This window comes from Aphelocoma coerulescens, chromosome 12 (genome assembly GCF_041296385.1).
Source record: "Aphelocoma coerulescens isolate FSJ_1873_10779 chromosome 12, UR_Acoe_1.0, whole genome shotgun sequence".
Lineage (NCBI taxonomy): Eukaryota > Metazoa > Chordata > Aves > Passeriformes > Corvidae > Aphelocoma > Aphelocoma coerulescens.
Genome location: NC_091026.1, coordinates 5,262,957 through 5,284,219, shown reverse-complemented (window position 1 = coordinate 5,284,219; position 21,263 = coordinate 5,262,957). Strand labels below are relative to the sequence as shown.

Genomic DNA, 21,263 nt, shown 5'->3' with positions numbered 1-21,263 from the left:
GGACACCGGGGACACACTCATGGGTCCCCGAGCTCCCAGACCAGCTGGAATGCACCATCCCTATGGGTGCTCACCACAAAGACACCACGGGGTGCTGCGCCCGTGTTGCTGGGGGCCTCGGGGGCACAGACAGACTGGAAGTCGTAGGACTCCTTGCGGGTGTAGAAGGAGTTGTTGTAGAGGGCGGACATCAGGTTGGCATCCACTTCACTGAAGAACTTGCCCACCTGAAATGGGGACACTCAATCTGCAGCCAAATGCCACCTCAACATGGAACTCCTCTGGAGGGGACTCGAGTGGGGCTGCGTCACACCACCCATGACACGAGTTCAAGGGTCTCAGCTCCCCACTGGCATCCCATGCCCAGGAGCACTGTGGGCACTGCTCACCTGGTACCAGTGGTCCTCCTGGTTGGAGAGCACCAGGAAGCCCCCATCATCGATGAGGACACAGATGAGATCCTGGGGAAGGAGGGCAGTGTCATCCAACCCTGGCCATGCCTGGGGCAAGGCAGGACCAGCAGGGTGGGGGGTGGCAGTTTGTCAGGCAGGGGGGCCAGCACGGTGTCCCCAAGCCTCAGAAACATCTCAGTGCCTGGAGCACATGTGCTGGGTGCAGGGAGCAGGAGACACCACCCACCCTGGGTGTTTAACAGCCTTCTCAGGGGGTCCACAGTCCATGGGGCAACCCCCAGGTTTTCATTCCCACGAGGTGGGCTGGGTCTGGCTGAGCTTGGGGAGCAGCAGGGGACAGGGTGGGTGCACAGGCTGGGTAGGCAGGGGACAGGGACCCCTCCCAGCCATTCCCTACTCCCCCACCAGCTGCCCCCACCCCTGCCCACCACCCACCTTGTTGTTGGCCTCACAGTCCATCTCACAGCTGCTTGAGGGGTCACACTGTCAACCAAAAGCAGGGCAGAGGGACAGGTTAGCAGGATGGTCATCCCCCCAGAAGGGGATGTGCAGGGTGGTGTCCCCAGAGGCTGGGGACAGGTACCCTGAGGAACAAGCCCAGTGCAACCACAGGTACCATGTCTCAGCAGTGCCCTCCAGCAAGCAGAACTCCCTCCCTGTCCTGTCCCCACCCCTGTTCCCTGGTTGTGCCAGCCTCCAGGACGTACTCGGCGGGTGCCCAGCTGGTCACGGTCCGTCCTGTTGCTCGCCAGCACTTTGAACTTCTCAGCCCAGGCCTCCAGGTCCAGCTTCACCCCCACCACTGGGGCAGTGGGGAGATGGGGTGAGCCCTGGCATGGGGGGGGTTGCAAGGACCCCCCAGCCTGGCACCAGGGCACCCAGCTCCCTGCCTACCTGCGGGCTTCAGAGTCTTGCCCTCGATGCTGAGCTCCACGGCGGTGCTCACCAGGATCCCGATGGTGTTGTTCTCCAGGTCTAGTCCCCGGTAGCCAGCTGTGGAAGGCAGGGGTGACATCAGGGAACACATGGAGCCAGCAGCAGCCTGTCGCCCTGAGCTGGCACCCACCATCCCGGTAGGGTGGCTTGAAGATGTAGCCCTTGTTGTCCAGGCTCCTCCGATAGAAGCTGGCGTTGAAGGGCTCTGGTTCCTCCTCCCAGTCATCCGCGGCCCTGGCAGGGAGCAGCCACAGCCATGACTGTAACTGTCACTGTCATCTCTGGTCCCACCAGAGATGGCCCAGCAGGAGCAGATATGTCACTGTGCAGGGTGGACACTCACTTGTTAGGGAAGACACGGGTGATGCCTCCATCAGTGGCTGCAAAGACAGCCAAGAGGCTGTACCTGCAAGGAGAGGGGCCAGGTATGCCAGCCATCAGTGGGGTTTTGCTCTGCTCCAGTCTCCACAGCCCATCCCAATCCTCCTCTGTCCCAAGACAGTGCTGCCCACCCTGGGCCATCTCCCCTCCACCTACGTGTTGAGGTCCTGGTCCTTCCAGACCCTGTCCACCAGCTGCTGTGTGATGCCCGTGTCCAGGATCAGGTTGTGCAGGAGGAAGTTGTCGCCTTGAGAGGAAGGTGGAGAGGAGAAGGAGGTGAGGGCTGGCCCCATGGGGGCCACCCACGTCCCCTGCCCTACCCCAGCACCCACTCTGCAGCAGCTCCCAGGACCCCAACCCCAGCATAGTTCATCCCCTGCTCCATCTCCCCCTGCATCCCTGTCCACCCCCAACTCCCTGGCAGCCCCCCACCAGCCATCCCAGCTACTCACACTGCTTGGAGTCTGGGGTCACCTTTTCCATGAGGGCAATAAAGTTTTCCAGGAATTCAGTGTTGTTATCCGACAAGTCGAGGTCTTTGCAATACTCTCTGGGGTTTGGGGGACAAGGTTTGTCGTTCGTGGGAATGGAAAAGGTAAGGTCAGTTCTCCCCCGGGGACAGCAGGGTAGGTGCTGGCTGTGCTGCCAGCACCCAGGCTTGACGGGGACACAACAGTGGTGATGTGCCACCTCTCCTGGGAGTGTCACCCCGCCAGGGGAACTGGCTGTGGGCAGCTCTGGAGACTGCCGGTACCCAGCCCCTGCTGCCTGCAGTGCCACCAGAGCAGTGTCACACCAGTCACCAGGTCTGTCACTGCCACAGGCACTGAGGTGCCGTCACCTCTGCCAGGGCAAGGTTTGATGGATCCTGGTTTGCCCAGAATGCTACAACACTGCGTCCATCTCTCCCATACTGGTGGGGCTACTGGTGGGACTGGGTGCCTCTGACACTGTACTTACCTGCGGGGCCAGGTGGGCACCGCTGTGCCCACCGTGCCCTGCCCCTGTGGCACCCCAGGGATTAGGGGCTCCATTGTGGGTATGAGCAGGGATTTGCCTCGGGATTCTCCACAGCTGCACTGGCAGCACCAGGCAGGCACTCAAGGCCATACCTGTGCCCTTTGCACAGATGGTTGGGTGCTGACTGAGCCCCAGCTGGTGGAGATGGGTGCTCGCCCATGGGCATCACTGGCCCTGAGACCCTCCTGGGACAGGCACTATGGTGGGTGCCATGTCCCTGCTTCGGTCTGGAACACCCTGAGCACAGAGTCCCAGCCCTACCAATGCCAGGGACAGCTGTAACCTGTTGGTCACCACGAGGCTCTGACTGGGTGGCACAGGTTAGTGCCACCCCAGGGTGCCAAGAGCCTCCCATCCTCAGCAGTGTAGCTGTGAACAGTGCTGGGGTGCTCAGTGCTCCCCCCACTCACAACCTCTCTGCCAAGCTCCTGACTCTGCCATAAACCTCATTAAGAGGATAAATGTTGGAGCAAAGGGTGGCAGTGAGCATGCCCTCAGGGCAGCTGAAAAAGGTGGGGCACCCTGGCCAGCTCGGCCCAGACCTACAACCCCTGGTCGGGGGGGAACAGCCACCTAAATATCTCCACCGACACGCACAGATACAGGTACTCACACACCCACGGGGGACAGGGGATATACGGTTTCTGAAAATTTCCAGTGGCCCATGGGCGCAGCAGTGCCGGCTGCAGATCATACAGTCGCCCTGGGTGCCGGACACACCCCGGCACACTGCCCACGCCGGGCAGCACCCACCGCAGCAAGGTGCCCATGGAGCCGCTCTGGGGACACCTCACCCTGTTTTCCACAGCCCACTGTTTTCTCCAGCTGCACCGTCTGCAGAGCCCCACACCAGACACTGAGCCCATCACTGCAACCTGAGCAGGACAGTGGGTGCATACCCACTCCATAGCTGGGGCCTTGGGCTCGGGCATCACCTCCCTATCCATCCTCTTACTGTGCTTATAGGCCAATTTTCATTAACAGTTTTCCTGTTTCTCATTCACATTCTGCTTTGGCTCCCACGTGTCCTGGACTTCACCCCCACTGCCCAGCAGAGACCCTGGGGACTAAGCTCCCCAAAAAGCCAGGGCTGTGCAGTGACTGTACATTTTGGGCTGGTCCACCCAGAGTTAGTGTGAGTGACTGCTGCTGTGGGCTGGGAAGGTGGGGGGTACCCGCAGGTGGCAGTGCTGTACCTCAACCCACTGCAGTCCCCAAAAGCTACACTGGCAGAACACTCCCTAACAGGACGTTTAGCTGCTATTAGGACCTATCAGCAGATAGGTGATTAGCTGATGACGTTAATTAGGGCTGGTCAGAGATTGCACTGTAGTAGCGGGAAGGGCAGGGTGCTGGCAGAGCCATGGGGCTCCTCAAACACCGCACTGAGGGATGGCCCTTCATCCCTGCTAGGTGACAAGTCTGGGTGGCATGGCCCAGGGAAGGGGACATATCCGTCTGTCCAGCGGCCGCTATGCTGTCCTCATGTCCCCAAACCCTCTGGGCATCCCAAATTTGAGCCGAAGTCTCCTCTTCCTTATCCTTCCCCCCCTCCCCCGCAGCCAGCACGACTGTATGATGCCACCGCCGGCGCCTCGCTCGGCAGGATTTTCAGAAACTATATCTATATATGCACGCGCAGAGGTCGGGCTGCACCGGGTGCATATATAACTGTGCTGGATGCAACCGGGGGGGCGGCGGGGCCGGGGTCCCGGCGGCAGCCCCGCGGCCGAGCGGGCACACGACACACACAGCCACAGGGCACGGGGAGCGGGGACAAGGCACGATGAGGCGAGGATGGGGGCGATGGCGGGGTCGGCAGCGGGGCCGGGGCGGATGCACACCTCGGCAAGCGCACACGCAAAGCTACCTGGGAGCAATGAACACATGTCCCTCCGACTCAAAGTTGTTGGGCAGCAGGTATTCAAAATCTGCAACAGAAAGGGAAGGTTATCCGGCGGGGAGCGGGGACGGGGGCGCCGGGGCCAGGAGGGAGAGAGACGGACAGAGAGAGAGAGAGGGGAGGGAACCAAAAAAAAAAAAGAGAAAAAGGCATTTGCTGCTCTTGGTAACAAGAGAGGAAGGAAAAGGCCGTTCTGCTGTTGCTGGCACCGCACGGGAAGGAAGGTTAGAGCCAAATCAGGAGAGGTTTGCCCATCTCGGCTCGAATTTGCTCGGTCGCGGGCTGAAGGCGCGCGGGCGCGTACGCGCGGCCGGTGGCGGGCACGCAGGGACACACAGACACACACACATATATATATGTGCGCACATGTATATATATATATGCATGTTCGGGAGGGCGGGGGGACGTCTCTCTCTCGGGGAAAGGGTGGTGGACGAGGGCAGGGAACCACATGCTGCGCTCCTGGCCGGAGGAGGATCACCAGAACACTCGGTTGTCGGGAGAAAAAATAAAGGGAGTTCAGGCATCAACATGGCCAGAGGGGAACCTTGCCGAGGACAGTCCAACCAGAGGCTCCCGCCCTGCTGCAGGGCCGTGCAATGCGCTGATGGGCTCCGCTGCCGGGCACCGGTGCCCCCTCCCTCCCGGGGCGGTGGTATCCCAATGGGGACGGGGATCCTCACTCGCCCGCCAGCGCACTCTGCTTTAACAGGGGGGTGCAGCCCAGCACGTTTGGGGTGTATCTGGGAATGCCCCCGGCAGAGGAGACAGAGGATGCAGGGCTCAGCTCACGGGGGCGAGCTGGCTTAGGGGGTGCATGGAGGGGTGGTATGGGACACGCCGGGGACAACATCTCCCCCGACGAGCACTGCCACCTCCTTGCCCTCCCGCCACCTCCTGGTGCATTGCACGGCACAGCCAGAGGTTGGACTGTTGCTCTCTGAGGGCTGGAGGCAGGGGCTGGGTACAAGCCGATGAGAGGAAGAAGAGGAGGAGGAGGAGGAAGAGGAGGAGAGGAGTACAAAACACTCGTACTTGGTCCATCAGCATTGCCATCACAGGGGCGCTGGGAGGAGGCAACTCAAGGCTGATAGAACAGGGCTGAGGGTGACACTTCCACCTCCCCACTGTCCTGCCCGCCTGGCCCTGTCCCCCATGGCCCCTCCTCTGCTGCAGTGCCCCCCCAGCCTGTGCCAGGGAGGGGGTGCTGCCGGGCAGGCTGCTGGTGGGTGCCATGTGCTGGGGGCTGTATGGGATGGAGAGTGGTGGCGGGTCCCATGGGGACCATGTGTGCTGCGTGTCCCCTGGCCCGTTGTGGGGCTGTGTGGGAGCTGTGGGTCCGGCCTCAGGGGGCCCCTCTGGCATTGAGGGAACGTGGGCCAAATCCTGCCCTGTGTCATATGGGTGATGTCCTGCTCCACTGCAGGGGAAAACAGACTCCAGCACCTCAGCCTGCCTTGGTAGGACTTTGGGCTCAAACTTGGCTGCTCCCAGGAGCACAGATGGCACCAGGACACCGTACCTTCAGTGGTACAGTACACTGAACCATGCCATGCTGGTCCCCAGGGCAGGGGGGATGGCCACCGAGCAGCTGTGGAGGCAGGCAGTGTGGCACCCCTGGGCTCAGCCATCCCACGTGCCCATGGGGCCAGGCTCGCTGTCACCTGTGCAGCTGGGAGGCACGGCCCCAGGTTGTCCCATCCCTGTCTCTGCAGAGGGTTCCTGCTTGTAGGCTTTCCCCAAAAAGCCTGTCCCAGAGGCTGATGGTAGTGGTGGATTGAGCCCCCCACCTGCTCTCCATCCCTGCCACCTTTGGGCACCCATCCCACAGCCCCCTGCTCCCTGCACAGCCCTATCCCTTTCAGGTTGAGTTGTCTTGGGGGGGAGGAAGCAAAGGAGCCAGGAGAGGGGGAGAAGGAGCTGGAGGAGACGAGCGGGAGAAGAGGAGCAAGAAGGGGCAGCCTTGGGGAGGAAGAGCAGGGCATCCAACTAGCTACAAAAAACCTCGTGGATCAAAACCGGCAGTCTCATACGAGATCGGTTCTTGAACGGTATCAAACCGGGTTTGGGAGTGATGCGCAGGGAGGGAGTGGGGATTTTCGTGACAAAGCTCTCATGAACAGAACAAGACATGTTGCTTTCAAATAAAGAGGGAACTGGAGGAGAGGAGGAGGAAGAGGAGAAGGAGAAGGGAGGAAGGGCGAGTTGGTGGCGGTTTGCAGGTTTGGCGTGGCAAACGGGCAGGGAGATGGGCAAGCAGGGGGCTGGGAGGGACTGGACACGGGGCAGGGGACAGGGTGGTGAAGGTGAGTGGTCTGAGACTGAAAATACTTGCCCTTCATTTTGATGTTTGGTACTGTGTGAATCCACCATAGAGAGAAAGCAAGAAAAACAACAAACAAAAAACAACAAACAAAAAAAAAAGGGGTTGGGTGGAAAGGGGGAAGGGGGGCACAAACAATATTTTATTCAATCGATGTTTGAATAAAAATATTGTGTATTATAATCATACCAAAAGGAAACCTCTTGCAAAAAACGACATGAAGAAAAGAAAACAGAAGAAAAAACCCAGTAACAAAAGGAAAAGAAAAGGCCACGGTGAAATAAGAACAAAAAAAATATGCAAAGATATAACTAGAGAAATATATAGATATATATTCAATACTCCAAAGGAAAATGAGAATCAGTAGCAAACAGTTGCAACAGTCTTGATATCAAAATGTCCTCACTGAGTCAGGGGGCATGCATGGCACGGTGGGCAGAACTGGGGAGGACGGGGGGATCCCCCCTCCCGGGGACTGGGACAGCTTGGCCTTGTCCCCACAGGGACACAGGGCTCCTGCCCACGGATGGAGGGGGTGGCAGGGGCTGGATCCAGAGTGGGGCTGGGGTCAAGGCCCCCAGGGCGGCCGAGGGGGAGAAACGGGGGGAACCGGAGGGCAGAGGGGAAGGGTCCGGTTCTCCCACAGGGGAGAGGGTCCCTGGGAGCAGCGTGGACCTGAGGTGGGGAAAAGGCTCGGGGGTCAGGGGAAAGAGAAAGAGAGAGAAAGGGGGGGCCAGGCTAACACACACGTACACAGATTAATTCCAAACAAAAATCGAAACCAACCGAAACCGAACTCATAAAAAGAATAAATGGCTTAAACCGAAACCAAAGTATTGTAATAAACCAAAGGAAATTAAAGAGATCCATGCAAACTTCCCCAGGCTCACAAATCAACTGGCTGCTACAGCGCCATCCCTCGTCCCCGGGAGGCGAACAGGCAGCGCCTGCCTGCAGCCCCGGGCTGGCATTTTGGGGTGCAAAGCCTAAGGACCAAACCCTGGCCCCCGGGGCAGCCCAGGCAGGCAGATTGCTTTCCCTCTGTGCGCTCACCTCTACTCATGCCTCTCTTAGCTTTAGTTTTGCTCTTTATTTTGCCTCTCACAGTGATCCCTATAACTTTTCACAAGTCTTTGCTTTGTGTTTCTCCCCCCAACAGCCACGGGCTGGCATGGGGTGAGGGGGAGTGCGAGAGGGTGGCAGGGAGGGCCAGGGGCTACTTACACTTCACTTGCAGAATCTGGTCGCTGAGGTTGGCCTGGATGTAGTAGGTGCTGTAGGGAGGCAGAACCAGCCCCAGGCTGTGGAAAGGAAGAGCAGACACCTGGTGTAAGGCTTTACACCCACCCAGAATCCTTGGCCACTCCCAGTCCCTGCCTGGCACCTGGTGGCAGCAGCTTGACCTAGGCGATGGCAGGCAGCAGCCCCACTGGCCTGCACAGCCTGCTGTGTTCTTCTCTCCAGGAGCTGCAGCCAGCGCTATCCTTAGGCATCCAGAGTCATCCCCAGAGCACCCAGGGGCATCCAGGAATCTGGCATGTAGGGTGTGGAACAGGGGTGGGAAAGGAGATGGCAGGAGGTGGTCCTGGGGCTGCTGAACCCACAGGAGACACTGCCAGGGGGAACTGGACTCCTTGGTGCCAGCTGCAGTGGCCACTGGCCTTTGGTGACAGTGTGTGCCAGGTGCTGCCAGGAATAAGCAAGCAAGGACCACATTCGTGACTCTCACCGGATGTCACATCTGCACCAGAGCCACTGGAATCTGGGCTTCCTCCCTAAACCATCCCTTCAGATAACCCTGTCTGCACTGGCAGCATGGTCTGGGCATTGCAGCCAGCAGGGCAGAGGTGGTAGCACTCCAAAAAGTACATCAGAGGTGGTGGCACCCCAAACCACAGGTGTCAGGAAGAGAGTGGTGGCTTTTTTCTGTTCAGTGTTGGTGGCACCCCGTGCTGATGGCATCCCAGGGAGACCCAGGAAATACCTCTGCCACAGAGCAGAGCCATGGGAGCACAGGGCTTTCATCCTACAGATATGTCACCTTGTGTCATTGTCCCCTCCTCAGCGGTGCTGCTTGGCGCCACAGGGGTGACACCATGGGGGACGGGACTGGGGCTGCACTGGGGACACCTGGCAGTGCTGGGTAGTGGCTGTGACCCTTGCTAGCCCCTCCTGAGCTGAGTGGCGAGGAGGAGGAGGATAAGGAGGGCACACTGGGCAACAGGGGTCCACACAGCTCCTCCCAGGATGAAGGCATGTGAGTTGTACTGCACAGAAATGATGATGTCAGGGTGTTTCTTATACACCTGCTGGTCCAAACTGGTGCAAACTGGGTGACAAATGCAGAACTTTGCTCTCCTCTGGCTTTAAAGACTGCCTGTGCAGCAGGGTGGGCACATGTCACTGTCACCCACCCTAGAGCAGGCAGGGACCTGCGTGAGCCCTGGCTGGGCAGACAGGTGGTAGCAGGGGTGGCACTTGTCTGGCCCCTTGCATGCCAGCCCTGCAGCCAAACACTGGCAGGCAGCGCTGAGAGGAGTGCCCTGTGTGTAATGCCTGTGTGCAATGATGTGACAGTGCATTTGCAACCCCACCACCCATGGGACACATCCCTGGTGGCCTCGGGGACTTTGGGAGCTGCAGGCACAAGCCCCAGCCCTGTGCTGGTGTGGGTCCAGTCAGCACAGGGCAGTCTGGGTGCGCTGGCAGCGACACTCACCTGTAGTTGGTGCTTTTGATGGGAGCCCATGTGTAGGTCCGGAACACCTCATCGATGTATTGCTGTGGGTCAGAGGGAGCCAGTCAGGCCTGGCCGGTGCCAGGACTCTGCTGGCATGGTGACACAGGGCCCTGGCTCCCAGCCCAGGGCCAGACACAACCCCTCATCCCCACTGCTGGTTCTGGGTGCTCAGCACAGCGACGGTTTCAGCCGTGACCGCCTTCCCCTGCTGTGTTACCTCGTCCAGGGACTTGATGAGGGTCTTGATGAACCTCTGCCCGTCATTCCCATCAATCATGCTTCTCCGGATCTGTGGGACACAGAGGAGACAACTGAGGGCCACAGAGCCCAGCCATGCATCTGGGGGCACCCACCCCAGTGGGGTGGCACTGGGGACCTGTGGGGTGCAGGGTTAGCAGCCCAGGGAGGTTCATCATGCTGGCACCCAGGGGACAGTGACCCAGCTCCTGTCCCCGCTGTGGCTCCGTGGGAGCTGTGCCAGGCCCCTGAGGATGAGACACTCCCCAGGGCAGCCCAGGAGGGGCTGAGTGCCTTTAGCAACTGCAGATGAGGGGGCCAGCCTGTGCCCCAAAAGCTGTCCCTAGTCTGCTCACCTCCTCCTTGTTTTCATCCTCCAGCTCAGCATCCAGGAAGTCCAGCGTCACTGGCTCACGGAAATTGATGATCTGCAGGAAGAAAGGGAGAGCCAGGGAAAGGCTCAGGGCTCCTGCAGCCACTGCTGAGTCCAGACTAACTCATCACAAACCCCACAATTAGCGCCTCAGGACCCTGGGAAGCCGTGTGTCCCTCAGGGCCTGGCTAATCCCCCCGGCTGCCATCCCTTCGGGCCCCTCCTCACCTGGGGCTGCAGGTTGGGGTGCAGCAGGACGTAGCCGTTCAGGTCGATGGCGAAGACGTAGCCATTGGCCCCCAGCTGCAGGAGGACAGGAGGAGGGGTGAGGCTGACCAGGTGGCTCTGACACGCTGAGCTGGTGTGAGCACCCTCAGCTCTGCAGGCAGAGCTCACCCCACGTCTCCCCCAGGGCTCAGCATGTTCTATCCAGCTGTTTCTATTCTCAGGACAATGCAATCTCTCACACCTGGGGTGAGAGTTTGGCTCTGGATTTCTCCCACTGCTCCTTTCCCCAGGCCTGTAAGGTTTATTCCCTGCTGACCCTACAAGGGTTTTGGCTCTGCTCTGCGTCCCAGAGCATAATGCAGCTTTGATCCCTGCTCTCCTGCCTGTCCCAGTCCCTGCCTGCACCCATGGCTCCTGCTAGGTGCCAATGCAGCTGAAGTGCTCTGGAGTGCTGGGGCACAGCCTGGGGCTCCCATCAGAGGGATTCCACACCAGGATCAGGCAGTGCAGGGCAGGCACACAGGAGAAGGGGCCCCCACGCACGTTGTAACGCGGCGTCAGCCTCTTGATGTCATTGAGAGCCACATCGATCCCCATCACGCCCAGGATGAGCTGGTTCTGGAAGGAAATGCAGGGAGGGAAGTGAGTGGGAACAGGGCTGTCACCCTGCCACCACCAGCATGGGGACAGGGAAACAGCAGGATGGACTTCTCCCTCTGGGGACGTGTGGATCAGATTTGGATACTGCAGGGGCACAGGGTGGGATGTACCAGCCCCCCAGGGAACACTGCACCCCCCAGGAACTTGGCAGCTGTCAGCTGTCCCCACTGAACTGTGAGAGCTAGCCAAGGCCATTTTGGGTCCCAGGGATGGCAGTCACCCCTGGTGTCACCCCAGGGATGCCAGTGTTCCCCCTGCAGCCATACACCCATCACCAGGGCACCTTCCCTACCCCACAGTGGCCCCACACCAGGGCTCCCAGTGCAGCCAGGGCAGGGGCAGCAGAGTCTCCTACCTTCCTGTCACTGCTGTCCTCCGTCAGGTTGAACACTGGCAGCGTTCCTGTCACCACCAGGCCCAGCCCCTGCACAAGCACAGGAGGATGTCCCATGGCCCCTCACTGTCCTCAGGACCCAGGGCTGGGGGTGGGCAGCAGAGGGGGTTTACTCCCCCGACAGGGGAGATGGGGCACGTGCTGTGCAGGACCCTGGGGCCGGTGTCCCCATCCACCTGCACCCTGGAGTTGTGTGGGACCCCAGGGTCAGTGTCCCCAACTGCACCCTGGGACTGGTGTCCCCACGCACATGCCCCTCGGGGCTGTGTGGAACCCAGGGGTGGGGGTCCCCACTTGCTCCTGGGGCTGTGCAGGACCCTGGGATTGGGGGTCCCTCCCTGCACCCCAGGGCTGGGGGGTCCTTACCAGGGCATCCTGGTAGACATTGGTCCACTGAACCTGCTTGGCTCGGTTCCCAGCCAGAACCATGGGTCTGCCCAGCACATCCAGGTACTCCTGCAGGGACATGGGACAGGGGAAAGGATGATGTGGGAGCCAGATGTGTCCTTGCTCCAGCCCGGTGACACCCTTGTCCCTATGCACACCCCAGGAATATTAGTGGCATGAGGCCCCCAGCTGCAGGCTGAGCTAGGGGAGGGAGCTTGGCAGGTACCAAGCCTGGGGGTACTGGCTCCAGCTGGGACCCCAAAAAGCCCATTAAGATGCAAACAAGGTGCTGCTCACCACTGGCCATGCACAGGCAGGGCAGGGGCTGCCCAGGCAGCACCAGCCAGAGCCCCCCAGCTCCCAGCCATTCCCGGGGCTGGGGTTGCTCCATCATGCCTGGACCATGTCACTACTTTCTCCCTGGCTGCCACTGCCAGCCTTTTGGAATCTTCTCCTGGGGCAGGTTTCCCTTTTCCTGTTTCCCCTTTGCCAAGGCAAGATCTCTGGGCAGGGAGGTGCATGTGCCACAATGCCAGCCCTGCCCTGAGGTGCTGCCCTGCTTGGGGACCCTCATCACCTGCCCTCATGGCACCTCATGCACATCTGATAAAGAAAAAGGGCAGAGAAGGAGCAGTGAGAGGAGATGTGGGGCAGACAGGACCGGCTCTGCCGAGCTTGGCCGTGCCCACACTCGCTCCCTGCCCGCGCTCAGTTCTGCTCTGTGCTGATTAACGCCTGATGTTTCATAATTAGTCACTCAAAAGGCAGCAGGTCCATGGGGAGCTGCAGAAGATGAATTACTTATTTCAATAGCGCAGGGCCTGGCTGAGGGCTCAGCTCAGCTCCCCAGCTCACTGCCACACTCGCTGCCAGCCTGTGGGCTGTCCCCAGTGGGGCTGGGGCTGCCTGAAGTCGCCCCCAGGCAGCGCAGCCGGGGCGGCTCTGCCTGCCTGGCTCCGGCCGTACCTGCGTGTTGATGCGGATGGCGCCGATGGAGGGGATTTCAAAGTAGTAACCTTGGAAAAGAAAGAGAAAGGCAGCTGGAGACCCAGCTGTCCAGCACTCTGGCTGTCCTGCTGCCCATCCCTCCAGGGCTGCAGGCAGTGCTTTGCTGGTAGTGGCGCACGCTGGATCCGAGGGGTGAGCCCAGCACCCCGCAATCCCCCGTGCCACCGGGTACCAGCCCCGCTCACCTTTGTTGGCACAGGCCATCCACTGCAGCGGGGTCACATCGTAGTTGTGCTGCCCCACGGAGAAGGTGAAGACCCGCACCTGTGGCAGAGCGTGCACTGAGGGCCATCCATTAGGCACCCTTGTTTTCCGCACCCGGTGCTCCCAGCCGATGACAACCTCCCCAGGGACAGTGTGGCATTGCCTGCCAGGGCCCACGGAGAGTGTGCAGGTGGACAGAAGACTCCTGCAAGTGCTGGCTGTGCTGGCAGCAAGGGAGTCCCTGTCTCTCCTTGCCTGGCCCCAGCCAGTCCTGTCGCCAGCCAGTCCTGTCCCCCAGCATCACTGTGTTGGCCCAAGCCACCTACCCCGGTGGTCCTCGCTCTGGGGCATCACTGCTCCCAGAGGGGTCTGTGCTCTCTGAGGGTGATACATGGGCCAGAACCCCCCCCACTCCACAGGTTTCCAGGTACTAGGCAGCAATGGGGACCTTCCTGCTGGTTTGTCTGCCTGCCAGCAGCCCTGTCTCCATACTTGAGGTGTGCTCCTCTCAGGGCCAGCACTCAGGGAGCCCACCAGCCCCACTCCCTCCCCAGCATCCCACAGTGTGCCTGGTCCCATGCCTCCTTCACAGGAAGGTGGGAGCCAGCTATAAACCCACTGCCAGGGCAGCGGCTCAGTGCAGGAGCAGGCTGTTGGGGAGGGAGGACGGCGAGGAGGCAAATGGAGCAGAAGCCAGCAATGGAGCTGGAGTGGCCATCTCCCCCCATGGTGAGCAGCCCCAGCCCAGCACACAGCCCCACAGCCTCTCACCGTCTTATTGGGCCAGTTGTACTTCTCAAAGACATCCTGCACTCGGTCCTCACCGCCGTCCGTGAACATCATGATCATCTTGTTGCAGTTGGCACGTGTGATGTTGGACTGTGGGGCAGACACAGCACCTGAGGCCACACCTGGAGCCAGCAGTGCTGGGCACAGGGCTGGATGCAGCCAGGAGGGCTGGCCCCAACTCATCTCTTCCCAGCCCATTTCTCTGGGGCGAGGGTGACTGGGGTGAATGGGCAGGAGGAGGGACATTGTCAGCTGGGGAATGATGTTGTGGCTAATGCCACTTGGCATCTAATAGCACCATTTGTCTTTATTTTGCCTCTGGCACAGCATCTGGTTGGGTCTGGCCCCTCCACCCGGCCCTGCTAACTTTGAAGAACCCAGAGGGGAGCAGCACCAGCAAAACCTTGGCTACAGCATGCCAGGAGGTGGGATGTCTTCCCCAGCATTGAGAATGAGGACAAGGAGCCCACTGCAGAGCAAAGCCCCAAGCACAGGGCAGCAGCCAGGCACTCAGAGCTGTCCCGTTGTCCCCAGCACCCACAGGTGCACCCAGTCCCCCAGCCCACGGCCCAGCCCCCAGCTCACGTTCTGCAGCTGGTCGAAGGCATACTCAAAGCCAGCCTTGTAGTCCGTTGTGCCCTTGGCCACCATGCCCTGCACGTCCTCCTTGAACACCTTCTTGTTCCGGATGTTGGCCTGCACCAGGTGCTTGAAGCACGACACCGGCTTCGCCTTTTCATTGAACTGGGAGGTGAAATGGAGGGGAGTGGGTCACAGAAAGGGGACAGGGCAGACACCAGCAGGCACAAGCCACTCATCACACTCAGCTTCCATAGGCAGCAGGTGACCCAGATGTGTCCCACATCCCAGGGAGGGCTGATGCAGAGGCAGAAGCTTGGCTTGGGACAAATCCAGTACTGAGCTGCATGGTGTGGGTGCTGGCAGTGCAGGGCTCACCTGCACCCTCACTTCTGCAGGACCCCTCAGCTTGTGCAAGCAGCCATGCTGTGCTGTTCTGTGCTGTCACAGGGAGCAGGTGCTGCCTCTCACTTACGGCTTCATTTACTGGCAATGGGGCCCATTCATTAGGGGAGCAGTGATCCAGAAAACGGAGCCAGGCCAGACACGTTAATTAGTGCCTGGTGCTGGTGGCCAGACAGGGGAGGGGCACCCAGCGACACACAGATGTGGTGGCACGGCCACTGTGCTGCGTGAGGTCACAAGCTGGTGACATAGTGGGGTGCAAGGTGTCAGTGGCTGGTGATGGACAGGAGGTGGCTGGTTGGGATCACCCCAGGAACATCTCTGCCAAATGTCCCATGATGGGGGCAGCTTTTGCATGCCGAGCCCTGAGCAGCCATTTCCTTGCTTATGTGCAGGTGGGCGGTTAAGAAGACAAAAAGCGGTATTTCTGTGTGCAGAGCCCTTAGCCAGGTGTGTGCGGGGGGGGCAAAGGGCTCCTGTGCTGTGGAGCTGGGAGGTGCCTGGGGACACAGGCCTTCCGCTTGCCCCATGGCACTCACCGAGGCCACATTGACATAGTCATCATCTGAGAGGGTGTCCAGCATCTCATAGACCGAGGTCTTCATCAGCTTGAGGGTGAGGCCACTCACGCTGCCACTCCTGCAGGAGACAGCGGTGCTGGGGGCTTGGCAGCGAGGGAGCACAGGGCTGTGCTGTCCCACACAGCTTCCCTGTGGCCACTGGTGGGACAGTGGCACCTTGGCGAGCTGTGTCACCATCCTGGCCTGCCTAAGCCCAGCCATGGCCCCCACCGTGTACTCACACATCCACAATGATGACCATGTCCTTTGGGGAGGAGGCACCTTGGATGTACCTGTAGGGGTACAGAGTGGAGTCAGCAGGGTGGACTCATTTTGGGGGGGGACCCTGACTCTGCTGGGAGCCCCAGGCACCCAGGGCTGAGGTGACCCCGTGGTGAGGAGCAGGGACGAGGTGGCTGTGGGCAGGTGGAGGCGAGGACATGGCTCCTGTGGCACAGCGCAGCAGACGGCCAGCGCCTGCCGCTGCGCACCGTGTCAGCCTAACGAGCTCTAAATGCTAAACTCTTCCATCATCGCAGGCCCTTTCCTGCGTGCTGATTGTGCTGACACACACATCCATATTAAGATGCTATTTACCCCCCTGGTAGATTTAAAGGCCAGGCTGATTAGGTTATTTTTAGCTACGAGGAGGAAAAATAATAACGCTACGTAAATCTTCCCCACTGAAAACAATTAGGGAACCCTTCCTCACCCTCTGAAACACCAGGTCCTGCTCTCAGCCCTGCTGTGCCATCCTGTGTGGGAGGGGGTGGCACAGTGCTCAGCACCCATCCCCAGGCACAGCCCCGCCTCACCATGCGGTTGCATGAGGCCTGATCCTGCCGTGGCTGAAGGCCAAGGGAGCCTCATTATTGGCTTGATCAGGATCAGGCCTTGTGTGAATTAATTAGTGTGTTATTAGTATCAATTACTCACCACTACTGGGGAGGACTGGGGAAGGGGCAGGCTCTGATTGTTAATCCCAGGGCCTGATGTTCCCTAATTATAAGTGATTACCCGGCTGGGATGCAGGACGCTGGCACATGGGGCCCTCCTGACATGCGTGCAGCATCCCTCAGCAGCTTCCTCTCATGCTGGGGTGTAGGAGGGGCAGCTGGCCACGGGTCTCCTCCCTGCCAGCCTGAGAAGGGGCTCTTGAAGCCTGCCCTGCCCCCGGGGCTGGGCTGTCGGTGTTGCACAGAGCCCAGCTAAGATGCTGCCCGTAATGGGCTGTGGCAGCGCATCCATCTCCGGCTGCCCGGCTCAGATGAATATCCTGGGCTCAGCAGGAGATGGCTGTGGCTAATGGGGCCATTCATCAGGGGAGGGGAAGGCAGGCGAGTTGCGCCCGTGGCCCCACGGCCGCGGCCAGGATCGTGGCCCCGGAGCAGCAAAGGCTGTGTCCTGTCCTGCATGGGACCTCAGCGTGAGAGCAGGAGAAGACCCCGAAGGGGGGTTCCCCGGGGTGTGCTGTCCCCCAGCACAAAGGGTGCTGCTGCTCCTCCATGGCTGGGTGGACAACCAGGTGGCCAGCCTGGTTGTGGGCAGGGAGCTGGGCTCAGTAGCCCCCATACACATCAGCAGCCCCCGCCCCAAACCAGCCTTCCAGTCCCCGCTCTGCAATAACCTGCACAGACACCCCGGCAGGGAACAGTTAATAATTAATGTTGAGCAATCAAAGGCAATTAACCATAGTAGCAAGGCCATTAATTTTCTGTCAAGGAGAGGGGGCAGCTCCTAATACGGGCAGGGGGCCAGGCAGGGGGATGATCCCTTGGGATACAGGGCTCCCTGGGCATGTGCCAGAGGCCTGTGCCCACTCTCCTCTCCATGACTGCAGTTTTAGGCAGCGAGTGAGGGCAGGATGGGGCTGTGGCTCCCCCAGCTCCAGCTGATAACCAGCACTTCCATACCAGCACCTCCAGCTGGGCTACGGGAAGCCCATTCAATCCCACCTCACTTGGTGTGGGCTAAATGGCTGCTCAGCTATCACTGAGCCACAGCCTGGTGCTGCCTGCCTGTTCCTCACCCCATCCTCCCAGCTCATCGTTTCCAAGCTAGCTGCTACCTCATTTGGATGGGAATGCTGGCCAGGACTGAGTGCCGGCAGCCATGGCTGTGGTGAGGGGGCACAGGGTTCTCTCCACACTTTCATCTGCACCCAAAGATTTATCTCTCCATCCTGCTGTTTTTCCAGGAAGAGGGAAGGGGAGAGGGAGCTAAGCACCACAGCTCAGATGCCCCTGCCCGTTTTATGGTGCCAGTGCCAAAATTAAATGAAAAGGGGAGGGAGCTGATTGCTCCCAGCCAGGACCCTCCTCCCTGCCCAGCACCCCCTTACCAGGGCCGCCGGCGCACATCATAGAGGTCGATCTTATTGGGGGCTCTCCATGGGGTGGCTGTGGGGAGAAGGCAGGTGGTGAGCAAGGCAGGGCTGTCCTGGGGTGGGGGACATGAGGGACAGGGCAGAGGGATGCCCAGGGCTGAGGAAGCAGCAGGCTCAGGTGGGGAGCTCACGCCAATGGGTTCTGGCACAGTACAGTTAACAAGTGTCACACCAGGCCCAGGGGGTTGCTCATCACATCTAACAGTGAAACAGGGGCTTGGTCACAGCCCCTCTGTCCCACAGCCTCTCCCTGCCACGCACCAGGGTAGTAGCGGGTGACACCGGTGGCGCTGCCGAAGACCTGCCAGAGCAGGGAGGGATCCTCCTTCCGGTTCTCGATGAAAACGTCCTCCAGGGCCTGGGTCCAGTTCAGCTCGTTGAGGATGACGGTGGCTGCGGGACACAGAGACAGGGGTGGGCGGGTTGAAGGAGCAGTGGAGGTGATGGGGAATGTGGTGTCCCCAAGTGATGGCAGGGAGGGAGAGGTGTGTCCCCTCTGCCACTTCCCAAGAAGCACACGGGGGCTTTCCAGCTTCTCCTACATCCCCTCGACCCCCTCACTGCCACAGGGCTCCAGCACCACCCTGCTGTCCCTTGTCCCCAGAGAAATGAGCCACTCTTCAGGGCTCCCCAGAGTGCTCACTGTCCCCACCTGCTCTGGGGCAGACACAGCCATCACTGGGGACAGCTGGCCTGCCATCTCACCGCCTTCCCAGCAAAACTCCCTGTGCGAGCCTCACTCCCCAGGGACAGTCAGCAGCTGGGAAACCCAAGGCTTGTGTCCCCATGGGCCATGTGGAGCCTCTCAGGCCCACTCTGCATTCCCACTGGCCCTGCACCTGACACAAAAGCAATTAAGATGCTGGCAAACAGCAGTTTTAAATTACTCAGCCATTAAAGCAAAAGATAAGCTGCCAGCAGCCCCAGCCTGTGATTAATCAAGGGGGGCTGGCAGAGCACGGAGGGGGGGCCTGTGTAGTATGGCAGGTACTGGGCTGCCAAGGAGCTGGGATGGCACCTCTCTGTGCTCGCAGGGGGACCCCAAATGCTGTGGGACGGGAATCCCACAATGACCACTGGTGCTGGGTTGCCCCAGGACTGCAGCATGGAGGAGCCAGTGGTGGGTGCCACTGCAGGAGCAAGGAGCCAGCAGCACCCTGAGACCAGGCCCTGATGCCTCCTGGGGAACCCTCAATGCATTTTTGGGGTGCAAGAACTCTCAGGAGCACCCCATCTCTTTAGCACTGGGCAAAACTACCCAGTGTGGTGCTGCACAGGAGCCAGTGTCCATTTGAGGAGTATATTTAGCTCTCCTAAGCCTTCCTCTCACACCTGTCCCCCCTGGAAACACCGTCATCACCTGCTCAAGCCTTCACTGTGGTCCCAAGGCACTAGCAGGATGTGGGTAGGTTTCACCCAGGATGAATCTTGGATCCCTCTATCCCAGCATGACTGCTGAAGAACTGTCCTTCCCTCAGGCAGCCATGCCTTCAAACCATGATTTACTCTATCCGTATCTCCCCAGCCATTCCTCAGCACTGCGCCCACACACAGAGCTGCTATCTGGGCACTTAGGATGATTTCTTGTTTGGCTCTGCCACAGGATGTGGTTTTTCCCAGGAGAAGTGGCTATGAGCTGGCTGTCAGGCTGCTGCCTGCCTGGAGCGGCCCTGGGCAGTGCTTCCAGCCTCAGCTGGGCACGGGGCTGGGCCCTGACACATCCATGATATCCCTGGCAGCACCTACACCCCAGACCCTTGGGGCCCATCAGCCACACCAGTTGCTTGTACTGAATGCAACTCCTATATCCTCCCTGTGCCATAACACAGCCCTTTTATTATCTCTGAGCACAAATGCAGCCCCTACACCTTCCCTGGGCATGAATGTAGCCCCCATATCGTCTCTGTGAACAAATACAGCCCCTACGCTCTTGCCGTGTGCAGACTGATAAAGCTGTGTCCATGGCGGGGATGGCTCCTGTGCCCCCTCAGTCGAGGCCAGAGATGCCAGCCCCACTGGTGACATCCCCGTCCCTGTCCCCATCAGAATAAGCCCAGTCCCGCCCTGCCCGCGAGCGATTGCAGATTTAATTAAAAATGGCACAGTAAATAAAACACATATAGGATGTAATTTGTGTGTGTAGCGAGGGGTGACGGCGGCGGGCGTCGCCGCAGGGTTTAATTAGCGTGCCAGGCAGCGATAGCGCCTCTCCGCCGCTCCCACCGGGACACGCTCCCGCCCACAGCTCTGCGGGGACTCGCCACGCTCACTGCTGTCCCTGGCAGGACGGGGTGGCCCCGTGCCCTCACCCCAAACCACTCTCTGTGGGGCAGCAGTTGTGGACCCTTCCCTGCACCCTGGATTTCCAGAGCACCCTGATGTGGCCGGACGTGGCTCGATGCCTGTGCCCACACACTCTGTGCCTGTGGCTGCACCCCTTTCTGGTAAGGGGCATTGGGAGGGTGTCCCTGCACTGTGACCCCCCATTGTCACATCCCCTCTCCAGCATCCCTCTCTGAGCAGCTGTGAGTCCCTGGAGGACGTTAATCTCCAGCTTGCTCTCGTCCCAGGGCTGAGTGGGGTGATTTATGTGGCCGTGGCGGAGCTCCAGCCGTGGCGTCGGCTGGCGAGCAGGGCTGAGGAGGAACGAATATTTCATCGTGCGCAGCCCACCCGGCTCGCATGATGTGCTTCATTAGCTGCCTGCCCTGCGCTAGCTGGGTAATAAAACTAATTGCAAATTTCTAATCCACCGCTGCCTCCGCGGTGAAATCATCGCACCGAGCGGCTGCGAGCACAGCCGTGCCCGTAACGAGCCGTGCACCGGGAACGCTCCGCTCGGGGCAGGAACGGGAACTCGGCCCCCATCACCACCATCACCACCCAGGAGACCTCAGCAAGTGCCGCTGAAACAGATATGTGGGGGCAGTGGTGCCTTGGGTGGTGTGGGGCAGCCACACAGGGGATGCTCATGACAGCAGGGTCTGGGGCTGGGCACAGGATGCGGCCGGCGGGTGCTGGAGGATGCCTTCCAGCTGGGAGCGGTTCCAGCTCGGTGCCGAGCAGCCACTAGAGGGAAATGGAGACCGACTGTCACCGTGTGCCACCGCAGCAGGGCGAGGTACCGGAGAGATCTGAAAGCTCAGGGACCGGCACACCGCTCGGTGGGGACTAAAGCTGGCGTGGCACATCCTATCCCATCCGCCCGTCCCTCCCTCCCTGCTCGCTCCCGGGCTGGCCCACCAGCCCCATCCCCGTTTCTGGAGCAGCCTGTGCCCTCCGGCAGCCACAGGGGCACGGCTGCAGGGCTGACACCCCCTGCACGTTCTGGCAGCAG

The 21,263-nt window shown here is 60.1% G+C and overlaps 1 protein-coding gene across 3 annotated transcripts in view; it reads right to left on the bottom strand.

The window, feature by feature from the left end:
• CACNA2D2 (calcium voltage-gated channel auxiliary subunit alpha2delta 2) overlaps positions 1–21,263 on the bottom strand; it is a 208,562-nt gene that overhangs the window by 2,752 nt on the left and 184,547 nt on the right. For all 3 annotated transcript variants that reach the window (XM_069028438.1, XM_069028439.1, XM_069028440.1), the window contains 26 exons: positions 18,188–18,319; positions 17,882–17,939; positions 15,783–15,833; positions 15,520–15,619; positions 14,582–14,740; positions 13,979–14,086; positions 13,189–13,267; positions 12,962–13,011; positions 11,975–12,064; positions 11,570–11,638; positions 11,098–11,172; positions 10,555–10,629; positions 10,310–10,381; positions 9,934–10,005; positions 9,696–9,757; positions 8,201–8,277; positions 4,621–4,681; positions 2,183–2,280; positions 1,887–1,977; positions 1,693–1,755; positions 1,480–1,583; positions 1,308–1,406; positions 1,121–1,215; positions 849–896; positions 390–461; positions 75–227 (listed from right to left, as the gene is read on the bottom strand). In XM_069028438.1, the coding sequence (XP_068884539.1) occupies positions 75–227; positions 390–461; positions 849–896; positions 1,121–1,215; positions 1,308–1,406; positions 1,480–1,583; positions 1,693–1,755; positions 1,887–1,977; positions 2,183–2,280; positions 4,621–4,681; positions 8,201–8,277; positions 9,696–9,757; positions 9,934–10,005; positions 10,310–10,381; positions 10,555–10,629; positions 11,098–11,172; positions 11,570–11,638; positions 11,975–12,064; positions 12,962–13,011; positions 13,189–13,267; positions 13,979–14,086; positions 14,582–14,740; positions 15,520–15,619; positions 15,783–15,833; positions 17,882–17,939; positions 18,188–18,319 (2,213 nt within the window). The remainder of the gene's footprint in view (positions 1–74; positions 228–389; positions 462–848; positions 897–1,120; positions 1,216–1,307; positions 1,407–1,479; positions 1,584–1,692; positions 1,756–1,886; positions 1,978–2,182; positions 2,281–4,620; positions 4,682–8,200; positions 8,278–9,695; positions 9,758–9,933; positions 10,006–10,309; positions 10,382–10,554; positions 10,630–11,097; positions 11,173–11,569; positions 11,639–11,974; positions 12,065–12,961; positions 13,012–13,188; positions 13,268–13,978; positions 14,087–14,581; positions 14,741–15,519; positions 15,620–15,782; positions 15,834–17,881; positions 17,940–18,187; positions 18,320–21,263) is intronic.